This window comes from Camelina sativa, chromosome 8 (assembly GCF_030686135.1).
Source record: "Camelina sativa cultivar CO46 ecotype springtype chromosome 8, ASM3068613v1".
Classification (NCBI taxonomy): domain Eukaryota; kingdom Viridiplantae; phylum Streptophyta; class Magnoliopsida; order Brassicales; family Brassicaceae; genus Camelina; species Camelina sativa.
In genome coordinates this window covers 8,990,847-9,009,568 of record NC_141887.1, presented here as the reverse complement: position 1 = coordinate 9,009,568, position 18,722 = coordinate 8,990,847, and the positions used below count along the sequence as shown (strand labels likewise).

Genomic DNA, 18,722 nt, shown 5'->3' with positions numbered 1-18,722 from the left:
TTGATGAACAGCGTGTTTCAGGAGTTTTTGGACGTGTCTGTCATCATTTTCATCGACGACATCCTGGTTTTTTCCAAGAGTTCTAAGGAGCATGCAGTGCATTTGAGGGCAGTTCTAGAGAAGCTGTGGGAGCAGAAGTTGTTTGCTAAGTTGAGCAAGTGTAGTTTCTGGCAGCGTGAGATGGGTTTTCTAGGTCACATTGTTTCTGCAGAGGGGGTTTCTGTAGATCTGGAGAAGATTCAGGCCATCAGGGATTGGCCTAGACCGCAAAATGCCACAGAGATTAGGAGTTTCCTTGGATTGACAGGTTATTACAGGAGATTTGTGCAGGGCTTTGCGAGCAAGGCACGTCCGATGACTAAGTTGACAGGGAATAATGTTTCTTTTGTTTGGTCACAGGAGTGCGAGGAGGGCTTTTCAAGCCTTAAGGAAATGACTATTACGCCAGTATTGACTTTGCCTAAGCAGGGAGAACCTATGTGGTTTATACAGATGTATCTAGAGTTGGTTTGGGGTGTGTGTTGATGCAGCATGGGAAGGTGATTGCCTACGCTTCGCGACAGTTGCGGAAGCATGAGGACAACTACCCTACTCATGATTTGGAGATGGCTGTTGTAGTTTTTGCCTTGAAGATTTGGAGATCTTATCTTTATGGTGCAAAGGTACAGGTGTTTACAAATCATAAGAGCCTGAAGTACATATTCACTCAGCCTGAGCTGAACTTAAGGCAGAGGCGGTGGATGGAGCTGGTGGCGGATTATGATTTGGAGATAGCCTATCACCAGTTAGGAATGAAACCTCAACGTTTGATGTTCAAATTATCGGAAAAATATGGGTCTCTAATGTCCCTAAAGTTTGGATTTGTCTCTGCTGTTGTGGCGTCAAATCCCGATACGGTGAAAGATATCTTAAAAATGTTTGATGCTGATTGTTGTTCGAGACCTTACATGACATATCCTGCAAGAATTACATACAATTTCTAAAGATCTTGCATTTTCTTTCTATAGCAAATATTGGAGAGAAGTACGAAAGATGACGGTTGTTGAACTCTACACCGCAAAAAGGGTAAAATTATTTCAACATATAAGAAAAGAATAAGTTGCCTCTTTTGTCCAATTCATGATACAATCTGCTTCATTGGAGAGACCGGTCAACTTGAATCGAAAGTTAGTGAAACTATCTGGGAGTGTGATTTGTAAAGTTGGATTTGGGATATGTCTAGAAGGAAGCAAACTTGAGAATGCTTATGAGGAAGTCATTCAAGGAACCATGGAGGTGCTAGGGAGCTTCGCAGCAGCGGATTACTTCCCAGTTGGTGGTAAAATCATTGATAGGATCACAGGGTTACACAGAAAATGTGAGAAGGTTTTTAAGGCAATGGATTCATTTTCTGATCAATCTATACAACATCACGTAGAGGATCCTAGTATTAAAGATGATATCATTGATTTGCTCCTTAAGATGGAACGGTGAGAGACGGGACTTGGAGAATTTAAACTTACCCGAGACAACACCAAAGGGATTTTGTTGGTAAGTAATGTTAACCTCTCTTTCAATAAATGTTTTCTTCACATGTTGCAAAAATATTAAAATTTTGTGTCTTTAATTATTTCAGAACCTTCTTATTGCTGGAGTAGACACTTCTGGCCACAGTGTGACATGGGCGATGACACATTTAATTACAAACTCAAGAGTTCTAAACAAAGTGCAAGCTGAGGTCAGAGAATTTATCAAATACAAAGACACTATCATAGAAGAAGATATAGTACGACTCGAGTATTTGAAAATGGTGATCAAAGAAACATTAAGGATAAACCCACTTGTGCCACTTCTAATACCAAGAGAGGCTTCAAAAGATATAAAGATCAGAGGTTATGACTTTCCAAAGAAAACGTGGATCTATGTCAACATATGGGCTGTTCATAGGAATCCTAATGTTTGGAAAGATCCAGAAGCTTTCATCCCAGAGAGGTGTATGGATAGCATGATTGACTATAAAGGTCAAAATTTTGAGCTCTTGCCATTCGGTAGCGGAAGGAGAATGTGCCCAGGTTTAGGAATGGGTATGACTTTGGTACATGTGACTCTCATCAATCTTCTCTACCGTTTTTATTGGAAGCTTCCAGAAGGAATGGAGGTAAAAGATATTGATCTTGAATAATCATATGGACTTGTTATTCCTAAGAAAACTCCACTTCAGCTTATCCTAGACCTTACCCAATGGTCTTGACTTTAGTTTTTAATTTCATAGTACAAAATAAATAACGTGAAAATCTTATATCATTACCATATTAAGGAAATGTTTGTTCAATTCGATATCTTGTAGCGTAAAGACAACTTTTTTAGGACTATTAATACCGAATCAAATGACAGAAACAAAAAGGTCGGCTATAAAATTAAACTACAACTAGAGCATAGCAATAACTCACAGTTGTCGAGTGCCCGTGAGCTCCAAAACCGTATTTCAACCCCATGAACTTGTCCAAACAATTAATAACACAAATATCATCAATCTAACAAGTAGCAACCTTGTTTCATTATTTTAAGAAGCATACAGTAACTATACAAATATATAGATCTTCATATTAATATCATTCAATTTGGAGAGACATGTCTAATAAAATAATACACTATTCACTTTAGTAAAAAGTCATATAAACCCGGTTCTAATAGTCATATAGAGATAGAGCTGATCAAACTTGGTTCAGAAATTCTCATTTATTTGTTTTCACTCGCCTTTATAACGTTAATCTGCCATTCCACCGGTTACCAATTTTTTGCCGTACACGTCTCGACACTTGTGAGTTTTGTACCATGCACCCAATTTGTTTAAATTTCTTGTTATTATTATTTTTCTTCTTGAAATTTTTTAACGCTGCCTTCATTAATAATTTGCACCTTCAGTTTTAGCACCATGTATGCTAATATAATAGTTTGTACCTTTTCTCGTACATATATATCTGTACAATTATTTATGTCAAAATCAAATGATCATTCTAGATATATACAATGACTTTTGTTTTTTAATATCACTTTTAGTCATTTGCTCTCAGAATTTAAAGAGCGAGAAAAATCATGCTATCATATTAGTCATCTCCATACCATTTTCCCTCTCTGAAATTTGGGCCACCCATAGTTACCAAGTAATGTATTAGAGCCGTGTGGGATTCAATGTACTGGTTTGAAATCATGGTGTTTTTAACTATTTCGTAGCATTAACCTATATAAGTTTCAATCTTTTCGTAGAAAATTCTACCAAAAATTTGGTGGACTTTTGCCCGCGAGAAAAATCCTATTCAAATTTGGATATGTTGAATTAATTTGTGGTGGTAAAATAAGTTCACAAAATCTTTTTCAGGAATAGTTTCAGTAGATATTTATTCGGCTTCACTATAAAATGAACGTATCTACATAGCATTCCAATTACCCACATACATAAAAGCAAACCACACAGCTACATATTCGACGCATCTTCTCAATTCTCACAAACCACACATACTAATTCACTTCTTCATTCGTAGAAGCAAACGAATTCTCTCTCTCCCTCGACCCACGGTGTTAACTTCTTCGCCACAAACTTTAAGGTTAAGGTAATTTGTGGATCTCTTTTCAGATGTTTTTAATTATATTTTTCTATACTATGTTTTGACTCGCAGTGTACCCCATGACAAATTTTTAGTTATTTAATATTAGATAATAATTTTCAATTTACTTGGTTTTAGTTGTTAGTTATATAATTTTGTATCTAATTAATTATTATTTTGTTTGGACCCTTGCTACAACATGAAACATATATTTTTCTTTTTGTTTTTTTATAATTATAGTTTATAACCTAAATGTGTTTATTTTTAAATCTTATTGGATAATATATAAAAATTTTAGATTTGTTTTGTTTTGTTTTGTAGAACAATATAGAGATATATGGTAGGTTAGGGTATTTTGGTTTCTTCAATGTATATACAACCTAAATATTTTTTGTTTATAAATTTATTAATTAAAATTAGTTTATTTGAAAGTAAGATGTTATAAATAGGTATAATATTTTGTAGTTTATATAATAAATAAGGATTTAATTTGTAAATTAATTAATTTCAAACTATACTTGATATTATATGAAATATGTTAATAGTTTAGTGTTGGTTTGATAATCAAACCCGCCATGCTAGGCCTGTCTCGCAATGGGTTAAAGATTTTTAATCCGCAAAAAAACCATGATACGAAATTGCAGAAGTATATGGTATGTCCGTATTTGCCCGACTTGAGTTCACATGACTTGCAACAATTTACTAAATGGATTTTTCACATTTGTTCGAATGGTATCATTTTCACATTTTTTTAATTAATATAAATAACAAATAATTTTAAACATCAATACATATTTACTTTAAGAAAACCTTTTGATAATTAGTTTACATATTTTAAAAATATATTTTAGGATTATAAAAATACTATACTATATATGTAATTATACACTATTTATTTCTTCAAAGTATGTGAAGTCCGCAAGATTTACTGAAAGAACTTATGATTTTTGGAAACCCGTCTTGTAAAAACTTTTTTTTTTTTTTTTTGCTAATTGAAATATTTAGACACGTTTTTGCTAGCCGAAACATTCAGACCCGTTTTTAAAATAATAAAAATATAACTAATACTCTATAATATTTAATTTTAACCAATCAACAAACCAATAACAAATCAACATGCACAGCGGAAGATAAACCAAACCAACTCCAATTTAATATAAATACCATATCAATTATAACCAATTAAAATCATCATCCTAACATGCTTCTAACAAGGTTCCAACAACAAATAACACAACGCAACAACCGAGACCCTAGATCATCCTCCTCCTCATCGCCATGACTCCACGCTACACATTACCTGCACCACAAACACAATGAGATGTGTGAGTATTACCAGAAATACCCATTGAGATGATCCTCCTATCTACGAGCTATACACACAATCAAATCAAAAGTACAACCACAAATAAAACATAACAAACCAGCCATTAAATAGAAAACCCATAACACATTCACCACACCTACATATCATCACACAAAACAAGTCATACAACCCAATCGCTTAGATAAGCTCATGGTCACGCATTCACCTTAACAAGCTGATTCTAACAACAAATATAACCATGAGAGACTCTCCTCTTGTCTGAAACAGCTCACAAACATCCTACAACAAGTCACACAACCAAAAGCAACCTTTAAGCAAACTGGACAGAAACATCAGAAAAGAACAGTCTCAAAGATGAAACCTAAAATAAAACCCAACCGTTAACTATCAAATCCTTCCAATAAAAAGCTAGCCCAAAACGTCACAAAGCATTCTCCAAAATCTTGTGCCGATCGGAAACTAGACGAGACCACGATCTCAGTTACAATCCCCGATAGTCCCAAGTCCCAACTCGAATTTGAGAAAACGTGTCTCACAAAACTGCCAATAACTCATCAAGTTCAAATCCAAATTCACTTCTGTAAAAAGGAGAATGACTATGAAAGACTTGGGAATAACTCTTCCATAATTCGTTACCTTTGACAACGATTTGATATGTCAAAACTGTTTCCTTCCAAACCCTAACGATTCTGCTCCTTTTCCTTCTCTTTAAGATAAAGCTTTGTTGATCTCCATCTCTTCTCCTTCACACCAAATCGACCAAGGCTCTCTCTCTTTCTCTGAGATTCCAGTGTTGACAATCCACAAAAAAAGAGAAGGAGGCATCACTTAAGAAAAACTACTAGGGTTTTGGTTTAATTCGGTTAAACCAAGATTTCATTAAACCGAAATTAATTAAAATCCACTCATTTGGTTTAATCAACACAATCCAAAATATAATCCTGGAACACGAATGTTACACTAGCTTTGATTATATTGACAGGCGTAAATGTGGATAATAATTAATCCGAGATATACTGCATGATAACATTTTTTGTTTAAAACATTATTACTTTTAATGTATTTTCAAAAAATAAACGATGATCAAATATTTTTTGTAACTATTAATATTTTTTATTTTTTATTGATTTGCATTAACTTTTTCGTTTTACATATTTGGAAAAATAATAAAATTGATATTTTAAGATTTTAATATAATATGAAACATATCATTAATTCTCATTAATATTTTTCTTTTATTTTATTATAAGATTTTTTATTTGTATATCTATATATATACTTTTTTAAAAAAATTTAAGATTTTATAAAATATGTGATTAATTCTAGCTAATAAACATATATTATTATATTCTAACTAATAGACATATAAAATTAAATGTATCATTATAAATAAATAATATTCATTTGATGGTGTAGAAAAATTATCATCATTTATGTATTTGATTTAGAATTACAAAGATATTTTTATAACAAAAGAAATATTATATTTTAAGTTTGTGCATCTTGTTCTTTATAAAATATTTTATAATCATGAAATTAAGTATTTTATTAAAGTAATTGATAATTAAATTTCAATTTTAATTATTTATTAATAATTCTTAGTTATTATTGGTAAGATCCATACTAAATGCAGTCGGATTTTGGATACTCTAATTGGGTGAACCAATTGAATTTTCAGCAATACCAAATTGCTCTTATTAATTTAGAAATTCTTTTTCTAAAAGCAATAACTGAGTGGTAATTGATATTATTAGATTCATAATGCTGGACATGTTCTAATTTGTACTTCTCTTTTAATATCATTAAGATGTAAATACTAAGATTTAAGCCGTAATACACACTAGAACGATTTTAGAGATGGCATTTTTAATAAAACTTTAGAGATGAAATCTTTTTGAAAAGTGGTATTGGAAAAAATGCATTTTTAAAGTTCCTCCAAATTTACCTTTATAATATTTTTGGAATTGTTCAGTGACGAAATTGTTTTATAGTGTTTACATAATAAGATAGTGTTAGTACCAGAATTTTCTTTTATTAATTTACAGTAATTAATAGTTTACCAAATATTGTTTTACAGAGGTTTTACTTAATGTTAGTTAGCCCGGTTCTATATTTTACAGAGCTTTTCTTTTGTGGTTAATTGTCCACTTGACATGCCTTTTACAAAGGTTTTACTATTTATTTTTCTCTACAGAAATATAAACAGTTCACTTTTTGTGCAGGAAGCAAAATGAGTTTCTGGTGGTATATCATTGCCTTCTTCCTTTCATCTATGTTGATTATAAAGATGACGAGAGTGAACAAGAAGAATCTACCTCCTGGACCACCAAGACTTCCTATAATTGGAAACTTGCACCAACTCGGATCAAAACCTCACCGTTCCATGTTCAAATTATCCGAAAAATATGGACCCCTAATGTCTCTGAAGTTTGGGAGTGTGTCCACTGTTGTGGCATCTACACCAGAGACAGTGAAGGAAGTCTTAAAAACGTTTGATCTAGATTGTTGTTCGCGACCTTATCTGACTTATCCTGCAAGAATGACACACAATTACAAAGATCTTGCATTTTCTTTCTATAACAAATATTGGAGGGAAGTACGAAAGATGACTGTTGTCGAGCTCTACACTGCAAAAAGGGTAAAATCATTTCAATATATAAGAGAAGAAGAAGTTTCATCCTTTGTCCAATTCCTCAAAGAGTCTGCTTCGTTGGGAAAACCAGTTGACTTCAACCAAAAGTTAGTGAAACTCTCTGGGAATGTGATTTGTAAAGTTGCATTTGGGATAACTCTCACAGGGAGCAAACTTGAGAATACTTTTGAGGAAGTTGTTTTAGGAACCATGGAGGTGGTAGGGAGCTTTGCAGCAGCGGATTACTTCCCAGTTGTTGGTAAAATCATCGATAGGGTCACAGGATTACATAGCAAATGTGAGAATGTTTTCAAGGCACTGGATTCGTTTTTCGATCAATCTATAAAGCATCACCAAGAAGATGAATGTGTCGATGATGATATCATTGCTTTGCTTCTCAAGATGGAAAAGGGAGAAACTGGGCTGGGAGAGTTTCAACTAACTCGAAACCACCTCCAAGGAATTCTTCTGGTAAGTATTTTGGAACCTTTCTATATATCTGAAATCTCATTGTTCACATGTTGCCTAAAGTTTAAATATTGTGTTCCATTGATTATTGCAGAACCTTCTTCTTGCGGGAACGGACACTGCTGCCAACACCGTGACATGGGCGATGACACATTTGATTACAAACCCAAGAGTTATGAAGAAAGTGCAAGCGGAGATGAGAGAAGTGATCAAAAACAAAGATGATATCACCGAAGAGGCTATAGAACGACTCGAGTATTTGAAAATGGTCATTAAAGAAACATTTAGGATAAACCCAGTTGTGCCACTACTAATCCCAAGAGAGGCTTCAAAAGATATTAAGATTGGAGGTTACGACATTCCAAAGAAAACTTGGATCCATGTCAACGTATGGGCTGTTCACAGGAATCCAAATGTTTGGAAAGATCCGGAAGCTTTCATCCCGGAGAGGTTTATGGATAGCGAGATTGACTATAAAGGTCTAAATTTTGAGCTCTTGCCCTTTGGTAGCGGAAGGAGAGTGTGCCCAGGTATAGGAATGGGTATGGCTTTGGTACATTTGGCTCTTATCAATCTTCTTTACCGTTTCGACTGGAAGCTTCCTGAAGGAATGAAGATTGAAGATGTTGATCTTGAAGAATCGTATGGACTTGTTAGTCCTAAGAAAATTCCACTTGAGCTTGTCCCCATCCTTACCCAATGGACTTAAGCTTCACTTCACTTTTTAATTTCATAGTTCAAAATAAATAATGTGAAGATCTTATACCATTACCATATCATAAATAATGTGAAGATCTTATATCATTACCATATCAATAAAATGTTTCTTCAATCCGAAATCTTGTAGCGTAAACACAACTTCTTAGGAACCATTACTACCGAATCAAATGACAGTACCAAAAAAGTCGGGCATATAATTTTACTAAAACTAGAGCTAAGCACTCACAGTTGGCGATGGAGGATGACATTGTATTCTCCTTTCGCCTCTTCTGCTTCGGTTTAAAGAACCCGGCGAAGAAAGCGAAGGGCCAGGTGGAAATCTAATTAACATGCTCTGAAGTACCTTATTTTCTGCTTCCGGAATCTTCTCTTCCTTTGATCTCACCTGCCTCACCTTTGTCTCGTTCAGCTCAGCCGCCAGAAGACAGTTGCAAAACAAACCTAAAGGCAAAAAAGCAAACATCAACTTATGAGCTTTTACTATAACAGAGTAAATGTCAGTGTTCTGTTTTGTAGCTTCTTACCGAAGCGAGCAAGACGGTTAACCGAACTAGGGATATCATAGCAACATAAGACGATATCAACAATTCCACTAATTACCAAACAAAACATAACTTTCGCCAGTAACGTCTCCACACTTTTGAGTTTTATCCATGCACACCCAACGTGTTTAATTAAGTTCCATGGTATTATTTTGTCTTGAAATTTCGGTATAAAATGAAAATATACTTCAGAATTTCAGAGTATGTTGAATAAAAACGTGATTGTAAAATAAGTTCATAAAATATTATGAGAAATAATTTCAGTAGATATTTTTTTAGGCTTCACTACAAAAAAAAAAAAAATAACTTATCTTGGAAGCTAACCTCGTAGCCACATACTTGGAACCTAACCTCTATCCATATCTCCTACGTCTCTTCTCAGTTCTCACATAAATAAATGATAATACTGATTCAGAAATCAACTTCTTGTTCTGCCTCGCTCTATAACTCCCCTCTCCCTCGTCTCACAGTGTAAACTCTTCCGCCACAAACTTTAAGTTTAAGGTATAGTATTGCGTCTCTCTCTCTAATATCTCTGATTCTCTTATAGATATTCTTATAATATATTAGTAAAATGTTATCTCTACTTCTCTAGTATTTTTGTCTTGGCTAACAGAGTTATCTCTTCATTGTCAAAGATTTGTTCTTAATTAATGGAGTGAATACTCTTAACGAGACGTTTTAAAATATATATATATATATATATATTTATTGTTACGTGTTAATATTTACCATTTTGAGAATGGTCAGTAGTCAGTAGTACTAACCTTTGATGAAGGTAGTCCGTGTTACAGAATTCCCTGCAAACAAACAAAGTTTTATTTATTCTGAAATCTTGACTTTCTTTCAACTAGTTCTTGGATTTACGTTCATGATGAAGGCGTTCTATGTATTGATCTAGAATGCCATCTTTTTTTTGTGGTTCAAGAAACTCATATATACTTTATAAATAGCTCTATTCATAGTAAAATATATTCATTTGATAAATTAATTCATAATTAATAAATTATATTTGATCTATATAAAAAGCCATAAGAATTTTTGAGAAATGCTTCTTTTGGTATGCTTTTCTCAAAAATGTCTCGTTTATTTGATCATTTTTAAAAATATCACTAGTGAAATCTGAAAATTTTATAAAATTTTAAATGGTTTATAAAATATATAGTAACTACTAGCCGGAGACTCGATCCAAATATTGATAAAGGTTTATATAATATTTTATAAGGTTTTACAAAATATTTAAAAACTATTTATAAGTTATTTATAATATTTTACACAGATATTAAAGTAATGTGTGTATGTTTTTATAAGGTTATACACGTACTTTGATAAATAGCTTATTTTTAGAAGCATTTTATAAGATTTGAGAAAGGTGACATTTTCTTAAAAATCACTGTTCCACCTTAAAACTGAAAAAATAGTATTTTCAAATTCCCCTTTAAAATCATCGTTCCACCTTAAAATTGATATGATATTCATAGTTAGATGGAAAGTATAAAAACTCATTCTAATTAAATTATAAAAATTCAAAATTTTGTTGAATGACACATAATTAATCGTCTATTTATATGAAAAAGTACTGTATAAATTTTAGGGAAAGAATCTTTTTTTCAATTGAAAAACTCAATGCATTTGATATAGAAGAAATCTTTTCTTTTTTTAACAACAAAAGATCAGCGCTGATCCATAGTGGCCTGAAAATTAAGCATAGGTAAGAAGATTTTAGACCCATAAATCAGTACCTCCTTTTTAGTCTTCTTAATGTTGGAAACCCGTCTTAAATCCCTAACCACAAATAATTCATAAATCTGTCCTATACTTAACTTGAAATGCCGAGTGCTTGCTAAAATTAAGCTAGTCGGCCATAAACAACAATCTTACCATACCAATCTCAGCCTTCCATTAAGTTCAACAACAATTTCACCAGACATGTGGTCATCAACATACTCAAGCTCGCCGATGTAACCTAAAAAATCGAAACACAAAGTATCATCATTACACTTGAAACAATATACATGAAAGCAAGTAACCGAGTCATAGCTACTAGCTCTGCAAAAATCACCATACCATGCTTTTGCATAACGATAAGGAACTTTAGAAGAAGGCCTTATCATAACCTGCCACTTCTCTGCATTGTACATGCTCTGAACTCTGAAGAGCGTCATTAAGGACATCGATTCGCACCATTCTACAAAATAGAAAACTGTAAATCATAAATAACAAAACTGAGCTAATTGAATCTTAGGCTTACTAAAACAACTCGAAACAACAAGCAACCACAACATAATTCACAAAATCCATCTTATCCTTGACCTGAATTTCAGAATGCTTGCTAAAATCAAGTGAATCGGAGATGTGATGGTGACGAAGAAGATCAAACACCCACACTGAATCAATATCGATCCTTAATTTAATTATGGAAATTAACTTAAAAAGCGCTTGAAGCCTCGAAGACCAAAAGAGTAAAGTAAATATTTTGAGTAGTAATTTGCGTCGGTTATCTATTCGACTCTAAATTCCTTCCAATTTGTTTTTTTAACATCGGTTAATCAATCAACGTAAAAAAGGTGACGTTACATGTAATACTTGTTTTAATGAGCTCATATGAGCCAATTCGAAGGAAAACTGTTTACATACAGAACATTATGCGGAGATGTACGCGTTTGGCGTCCTAAAGAATCCGCACTTACATTTGCATTTCGTGAAACTAGAGATAAAGGAGAAAGAAGAAAACTCCTCTCTGTCTATCTTGATATCGTCGAGATAGGGCGAGAAAGCCGACCAGTCTAGAGGAGAAGATACCATCTTCACCAAGTCTGAACAATTTGTAAAGAACGCCACATCCCGGTAGTCATGTCCAATCATACACCGCATAGCCCAAAGGAAAGCTTCTACTTCAGCATGTAAAGGGGAAAGACTTCGTCAGAAATTGGTGGCTCCCCTCGTCGTCAACGAATCTTGAAAAGAAGAACAAACCCATCCTGCACCTGCAAAACCATCACTTGCTTTCCAAGAGCCATCTAGAAAGCACCGATAACCTGAAAAAACAGTAGGAAGGGAGTTCGTGGGCCCTTTTAATCGATAATTAGAGGCGATAGGGAGTAGGGAATAATCCTCATCCTCAACCTCTACTTGTGCCTGCAGCCAGGTAGACGTCTCCCCTATCGCTAACCGAACTACTTCCTCTGGCTGTTCTATTTGATTCTCAAAAACTCGAGCATTCCTCGCTTTCCAAATATACCACATGACCCAAGGGAAAGCAGCTATCTGAGAGCCCGGATTGGTAGAATCCAGAAAATGGTCCACATTAGCATACACCGACTATGTTGGAAAGGAGACTGGTCTGACGGGTACCTGAGCTAAAGCCCAGACCTGTCGAGCCGGTGGACACCGAAAAATAGCATGATTTATTGTTTCTTCGTCAGCCCCACACCTTGTACATCCTGAATCACAAGCAATTCCCCGTCTCCGCAAATTTGTCGATACCGAAATGCACCCTCACAAAACTTGCCACATAAAATGTTTAATCTTTGGTGGACAGTGAACCTGCCAAACACCGGCCAGGAGAGGAGTAATCTCTGGCCCATACCGAAGGTCTTGAGAAGTTGTCAGTTTCGCGATGCGTTCCGTATCATACCCTGATTTCACCGTATACTTTCCAGATTTCGTAAAATGCCAACCTAGCGAATCTGCCGTCTAAGTGCTTCCCTATCAAGACAACATCTTCCGGGTCAAAATGCTCATTGAGCTTATCCATACGCCATGAATTCGTTTGACGATCAATTAAATGAGAAATTTGTAGCAAAAGGTCCTTAAAAGGGCCCTTACTCAAAGCTGGTCTTGGGGATTGAGCCGATATCCATAGATCAGTCCATATAGAAATGGACTCTCCAAAACCAACTCTTTTAATAAGTCCTTTGTTTACCAAAGATCTAGCTGAAACGATACTCCGCCACCCATAAGATAGAGAGTAAGATCGTATCAATTTCCATAGGGTTCGAATTCCGATAATACCTGCTTTTGAAAACCCGAGCAAATAGTGAGTTCGGAGCCTCAATCAGCCTCCACAATTGTTTAGCCAACAAAGCCAAATTAAAAACATCGACATTCCTAAAACCCAAACCACCCAACTGTTTACTACAGCATATTTTCTCCCAAGCTAACCAATGCATACCCCCAGGCTGACCAGTGCTCCACCAAAAACTCGCCACTGCACTAGTGAGTTTAGACGTAATTGTTTTCGACAACCGAAAACAAAACATGACAAAGGTCGGTACCGCAGTGGCAACTGACTTTATCATCACCTATTCTCCCTTTTGAGAGCAGTTTCGTCGTCCAACCATATGTTCGACTCTGAAGTCTATCCCGATCAAAAGAGAAAACTTTCGTTTTGGACCCTCCCAAACTCTCAGGTAACCCTAAGTAGGAACCCATCCCGTCCAAATTTTATATCCCAAGCACCCCCTTCACCTCTGCCTTTGCCACCTCATCAACCTTGTGCCCAAATTGAATCGAAGATTTTGCAAAATTAATTTGCTGACCCGAGACAACCTCATACTGCTTTAGAATATCCAAAATAACACCACATTGATCCGTATCGACCTTGCAGAAAAATAGGCTATCACACTTATTAGCTACCTTGATCCCTGTTAGCTGCTTATCCATCTCTGCCTTCTGAATGTTAGCGACTAACTCCATACACAGAATAAACAAATAGGGAGAAAAAAAATCTTTGTATATAGCATTTAAAAATATTTTAAATTTTGAACTATATATATTTGTGGTCAGTATATTTAATATTTCTACTAGGAGATATCCCGTGATTAAAGCAAGGATCAACATTTAAAAAAAAAATATAATATAATAAGAAAAATTATTGTTATATTTCTTTTAAAAAGTTATTTTGAAATAAAATAAAATAAAATAAAGATGATAATAAAATCATAATTTGAAATCTTAATAAAATTTTCGAAATCTAGTTATTAAAAATAATTTTATTGTCTACTTGTATATAAAATCTTAGTTGAAATTCTGATTGGTTTATATTTTTTAAAAACAAAATTTAGTAATTTTCGTCTATAATTTTATTAGAGAAAGAAAATATTTTTTTTAACTAATAATTATCTGTATTTTTGAAAAATCTTAGCTGTTAGTTTTTTTTTTTTTCAAGTACAAATTAGTTTTGATTTGAATAGATTTTTTTTTACTTTTCTAGATTTTTTTATTTTTGATCTGTCAGCATTTTTTATTTTTAATTAATTATATTTATTTATTTAATTAATTAATTTTAATTAAATTTTCTAATGGCAATTGAATGTAATTTTTTATATATTTTAAGGTTAGTTTCATATTTATACTTCCCAATTAATATAGTAAGATACTTTCCAATTAATATAGTAGGATGTGTTGGTTATTGAAAACCTTAAACTAAAAGTGTTTGAAAGAAAGATACTAGAGTTAAATAAATAAAAAACGAACGAATACTACAAAATATTAAAATCGAAATATTTTGTGAAACTAAAAACTAGGCCTCGGCAAAATAAAAGGACCCTCACCCCTCTACTTTTTTTTTTTTTTTGCCTTGTAACAATCATCATGGTGCTTTGGTAGTTTTAGTTAGCGCGGTTCTATATTTTCGAGATAGCTTTTTTTGGGTCAACCGTTCACTTGACATGCTAAGGTTATCAAATATTGAGCTAACTAGAAAGTATTGACTTTTTATATATAATCTATCTGTTTTTTTGTAGGAAGCAAAATGAGTTTGTGGTATATCATTGTTGCATTCGTATTCTTTGCTTCTCTACTCACTGGGAAGAACACAAAAAAGGTAAAGAAAGATCTACCTCCCGGACCACGTAGATTTCCTATAATTGGTAACTTGCACCAATTGGGATCGAACCCTCAACGTTCCATGTTCAAATTATCTGAAAAATATGGATCGCTAATGTCCCTAAAGTTTGGAAATGTGTTTGCTGTTGTGGCGTCAACTCCAGAGACGGTGAAGGATGTTTTAAAAACATTTGATGCAGATTGTTGTTCGCGGCCTTATCTGACTTATGCTGCAAGAATTTCATACAATCTAAAAGATCTTGCATTTTCTCCATATAGCAAATATTGGAGGGAAGTACGAAAGATGACGGTCGTTGAACTCTACACTGCGAAACGAGTAAAAACATTTCAACATATAAGACAAGAAGAAGTTGCCTCTTTTGTCCAATTCATTAAACAATCTGCTTCATTGGAGAAACCGGTCAACTTGAATCGGAAGTTAGTGAAACTTTCAGGGAGTGTGATTTGTAAAGTTGGATTTGGGATATGTCTAAAAGGAAGCAAACTTGCAAATGCTTATGAGGAAGTCATTCAAGGAACCATGGAGGTGCTAGGGAGCTTTGCAGCAGCAGATTACTTCCCAGTTGTTGGTAAACTCATTGATAGGATCACAGGGTTACACAACAAATGTGAGAAGGTTTTTAAGGCATTGGATTCATTTTTTGATCAATCTATAAAACATCACCTAGAAAATCCTAATATTAAAGAAGATATCATTGAGTTGCTCCTCAAGATGGAACGAGGAGAGACTGGACTTGGAGAATTTCAACTTACTCGAAACCACACCAAAGGAATTCTGTTGGTTAGTAATGTCAACCTCTCTTTCGATAACTTTTTTCCTCCACATGTTGCATAAATCTTAAATCTTGTGTCTTTAATTACTGCAGAACCTTCTTATTGCTGGAGTTGACACTTCTGGCCACACTGTGACATGGGTGATGACACATTTGTTTACAAACCCTAGAGTTCTGAAGAAAGCGCAAGCTGAGGTCAGAGAAGTGATAAAAAACAAAGACAATATCACAGAAGAAGATATAGAACGACTCGAGTATTTGAAAATGGTGATCAAAGAAACATTAAGGATAAACCCACTTGTGCCACTTCTAATAACAAGAGAGGCTTCAAAAGATATTAAGATCGGAGGTTATGACATTCCAAAGAAAACATGGATCTATGTCAACATATGGGCTGTTCACAGGAATCCAAACGTTTGGAATGATCCAGAAGCTTTCATCCCGGAGAGGTTTATGGATAACGAGATTGACTATAAAGGACTAAACTTTGAGCTCTTGCCCTTTGGTAGCGGAAGGAGAATGTGCCCAGGCATTGGCATGGGTATGGCTTTGGTACATTTGACTCTTATCAATCTTCTTTACCGTTTCGATTGGAAGCTTCCGGAAGGAATGGAGATAGAAGATGTCGATCTTGAAGAATCCTATGGACTTGTTTGTCCTAAGAAGGTTCCACTTAAGATTGTCCCCGTCCTTACCCAATGGAGTTGACTTCACTTCACTTTATCATTTCATAGTTCAAATAATGTGAAGTTCTTATACCATTACCATATCAAGAAAATGTTTGTTCAATCTGATATCTTGTAGCGTAAACACAACTTCGAATCAAATGACAGAAACAAAAAGGTCGGGTATAAAGTTTTAACTAAGACTAGAGCTAAGCACTCACAATTGGCGATGGAGGAAAACATTGTCTTCTCCTTTCCCCTCTTCTGCTTCGGTTTAAAGAGCCCGATGAAGAAAGCGAAGGGTCAGGTGGAAATCTACTTGACCTGCTTCGAAGTTTCTTATTTTCAGCTTCCGGAATCTTCTCTTCCTTTGATCTCACCTGCCTCACCTTTGTCTCGTTCAGCTCTGCCGGCAAAACACAATTGCAAAACAAACCTAAAGGACAAAAAAAAACAAACCTAAACTTAAGAGCTAATACATAAAACAGAGTAAAAAGTCAATGTTCTGTTTTGTAGCTTCTTACCAAAGCGAGCAAGACGGTTAACCCAACTAGGGATCGATCTCCGAGTCAACTGAACACAAACGTCATTGCAGAAATGATTACAGTTCTTTGTGATCAAATGGTAAGTGTTTCCACTATATTCTTCAGCAAGTTTCTCCATAAACGCACGAACTTTTTCAGGATCCAAATCAGTTCTTCCAATCAAAATAGACTTCCTGAATGTAAAACCCGGACATTGCTTCGGTTCCACCTCGAATATCCCCGTTGTCGAATGGTCGTGAGCACCAAAACCGTATTCAACCCCATGAACTAAACCAAACAATTGATAACAACACAATATCATAAATCCAACAACTCTGTTTCATCTATTTTAGGAAGCAAACAAAAACTATACAACTTATAGATCTCAATATTAAAACATCACTCATTTTTGGACAGACATGTCTAATAAGATAGTAACACAACAATTACTAAAAACTCTTATAAAACCCGGTTCTGGTAAGTCATAGTCTCTCATAGAAGCTGATCCAAATTGGGTCAAACAAAAGTTTCCAGTTTTGGAATCTATCGAGAAATGAAACTTGTCTATTTCAATATCTACAAACAAACAATAACCAAACTAAAAAAAAAAAGTCTCATACTTTAAAACCAAACAAGCTCAAACAGAATCAAATAAGAATTTTTCAAGACCCAAATTCGAAAGTTGTAATCTTTAACCAAAACCCACCAATAGTTTCCAAGAAAAAGTTCAAATATTGAGAAATATTAAGAGAGGTACCTTCAACACCGGAGTGATAGATCCCAAGTCCTAACCAATAAGCATAGCCATTGATAGGTGTAAGATCGTATACATTTAGATAAACCGGAACAGAACCAGGTTTCTTCTTCCGGCCAGTCACCACCACCATTCTACACAACATCTCCTTTTCTTTAATCCGACCAAAGAGGAGCTTCGAATCTTATTCTCTCTGTGTTCTGTCAATCTGAGAGAGAGAAGCTTCTGATGATGTTTCCTTCTTTCTTAAAAGCTACATTCTCTTTTCTTTCTCTCTCCTTTGTGTCATCCTTTGCTCCTTTTGTTTTAGGGCAAAAATTGTTTTCTAACCCCTATAATTTACGTGTCTTACACGTTTTGCCCCAATGTTTATGAATTGGACTACGACGCCAACGAGGACTCCTAGTTAGAGAGGGTATCAATACTGTTTACTAGTGGTAGATTGTGTAATTAATTGTGGAAAGGAGGGTGAAAAGGTAAATTACATTAAAATAAAAATAGAAATCGACAAAGCCACGAGCCCATGTCTCAGGAGTTTGTGACTTTGTGTACGTTTTAAGCAAAACGATGACTAATAATAAAAGGAAGAGAGAGAAGGAAAAAAAGAAAGGAATCGTTTCTTTCCCAAGTCACTTGAGAATCGATTCTCAGAACAAGTGTGACATGTGTCACTTGTTAAGTGAAACAGCAATGAGGAAATAAATAAATAATAATAATTTATAAAAAAAATATTTTTTTTGGTTTTTTTGAGAAACGTTGAGTCGTTCTCGATTAATGATGCTCTAAGCTGTTAGGGCGTGAAGTTGGCATCATAATTACATTTTTTTATATCTTTTGACTCAAACCAAAAAACAAATTACGCTGACTTTACTTGAGAATAATA

The 18,722-nt window shown here is 34.4% G+C and overlaps 3 protein-coding genes, 1 long non-coding RNA gene and 1 pseudogene across 7 annotated transcripts; 3 read left to right on the top strand and 2 right to left on the bottom strand.

Annotated features, from left to right (window-relative positions):
• The first annotated feature begins 987 nt into the window (after positions 1 to 987).
• Positions 988 to 2,230, top strand: LOC104709372 (cytochrome P450 71B11-like; annotated as a pseudogene). Its single transcript, XR_015563875.1, has 2 exons — positions 988 to 1,530; positions 1,616 to 2,230. The product of XR_015563875.1 is annotated as a cytochrome P450 71B11-like (transcript).
• A 1,136-nt stretch (positions 2,231 to 3,366) lies between these two features.
• On the top strand, positions 3,367 to 8,850 carry LOC104706839 (cytochrome P450 71B12). Its single transcript, XM_010423062.2, has 3 exons — positions 3,367 to 3,590; positions 7,134 to 8,014; positions 8,106 to 8,850. Exons 2-3 carry the CDS (start codon positions 7,142 to 7,144, stop codon positions 8,718 to 8,720), a joined length of 1,488 nt encoding a protein of 495 aa, XP_010421364.1. The 5' UTR covers positions 3,367 to 3,590; positions 7,134 to 7,141; the 3' UTR covers positions 8,721 to 8,850.
• Positions 4,595 to 5,864, bottom strand: LOC147939827 (uncharacterized). The gene is made up of 2 exons (XR_015563874.1): positions 5,548 to 5,864; positions 4,595 to 4,884 (listed from the first exon to the last, which is right to left on the bottom strand). It is a non-coding gene; the product is annotated as an uncharacterized LOC147939827 (long non-coding RNA).
• Positions 8,851 to 9,539: 689 nt separating the features above from the next.
• Positions 9,540 to 16,751, top strand: LOC104706837 (cytochrome P450 71B14). 3 transcript variants are annotated; one of them, XM_087461748.1, is made up of 4 exons: positions 9,595 to 9,777; positions 15,021 to 15,100; positions 15,382 to 15,904; positions 15,990 to 16,751. In XM_087461748.1, the coding sequence occupies exons 3-4, from the start codon at positions 15,407 to 15,409 to the stop codon at positions 16,602 to 16,604; spliced, it is 1,113 nt and encodes a 370-aa protein (XP_087317874.1). In that variant the 5' UTR covers positions 9,595 to 9,777; positions 15,021 to 15,100; positions 15,382 to 15,406; the 3' UTR covers positions 16,605 to 16,751. The 3 variants fall into 3 exon arrangements, with proteins under 3 accessions (XP_010421362.1, XP_087317874.1, XP_087317873.1); XM_087461747.1 differs by having other exon boundaries at positions 9,601 to 9,777; positions 15,267 to 15,904; XM_010423060.3 differs by having other exon boundaries at positions 9,540 to 9,777; positions 15,021 to 15,904.
• Positions 16,637 to 18,230, bottom strand: LOC104706838 (deSI-like protein At4g17486). Its single transcript, XM_010423061.2, has 3 exons — positions 17,843 to 18,230; positions 17,086 to 17,373; positions 16,637 to 16,997 (listed from the first exon to the last, which is right to left on the bottom strand). The coding sequence occupies exons 1-3, from the start codon at positions 17,982 to 17,984 to the stop codon at positions 16,771 to 16,773; spliced, it is 657 nt and encodes a 218-aa protein (XP_010421363.1). The 5' UTR covers positions 17,985 to 18,230; the 3' UTR covers positions 16,637 to 16,770.
• Positions 18,231 to 18,722: the final 492 nt, after the last annotated feature.

Coding starts and splice junctions, on each gene's coding strand:
- LOC104706839 (XM_010423062.2), top strand. CDS start 7,142: ATGAGTTTCTGGTGGTATATCATTGCCTTCTTCCTTTCATCTATGTTG. Junction 8,015..8,105: donor ACCTCCAAGGAATTCTTCTG/GTAAGTATTTTG, acceptor TGATTATTGCAG/AACCTTCTTCTTGCGGGAAC.
- LOC104706837 (XM_010423060.3), top strand. CDS start 15,029: ATGAGTTTGTGGTATATCATTGTTGCATTCGTATTCTTTGCTTCTCTA. Junction 15,905..15,989: donor ACACCAAAGGAATTCTGTTG/GTTAGTAATGTC, acceptor TAATTACTGCAG/AACCTTCTTATTGCTGGAGT.
- LOC104706838 (XM_010423061.2), bottom strand. CDS start 17,984: ATGTTGTGTAGAATGGTGGTGGTGACTGGCCGGAAGAAGAAACCTGGT. Junction 17,374..17,842: donor CTATCACTCCGGTGTTGAAG/GTACCTCTCTTA, acceptor TGTTTGGTTTAG/TTCATGGGGTTGAATACGGT. Junction 16,998..17,085: donor TAACCGTCTTGCTCGCTTTG/GTAAGAAGCTAC, acceptor TTTGTCCTTTAG/GTTTGTTTTGCAATTGTGTT.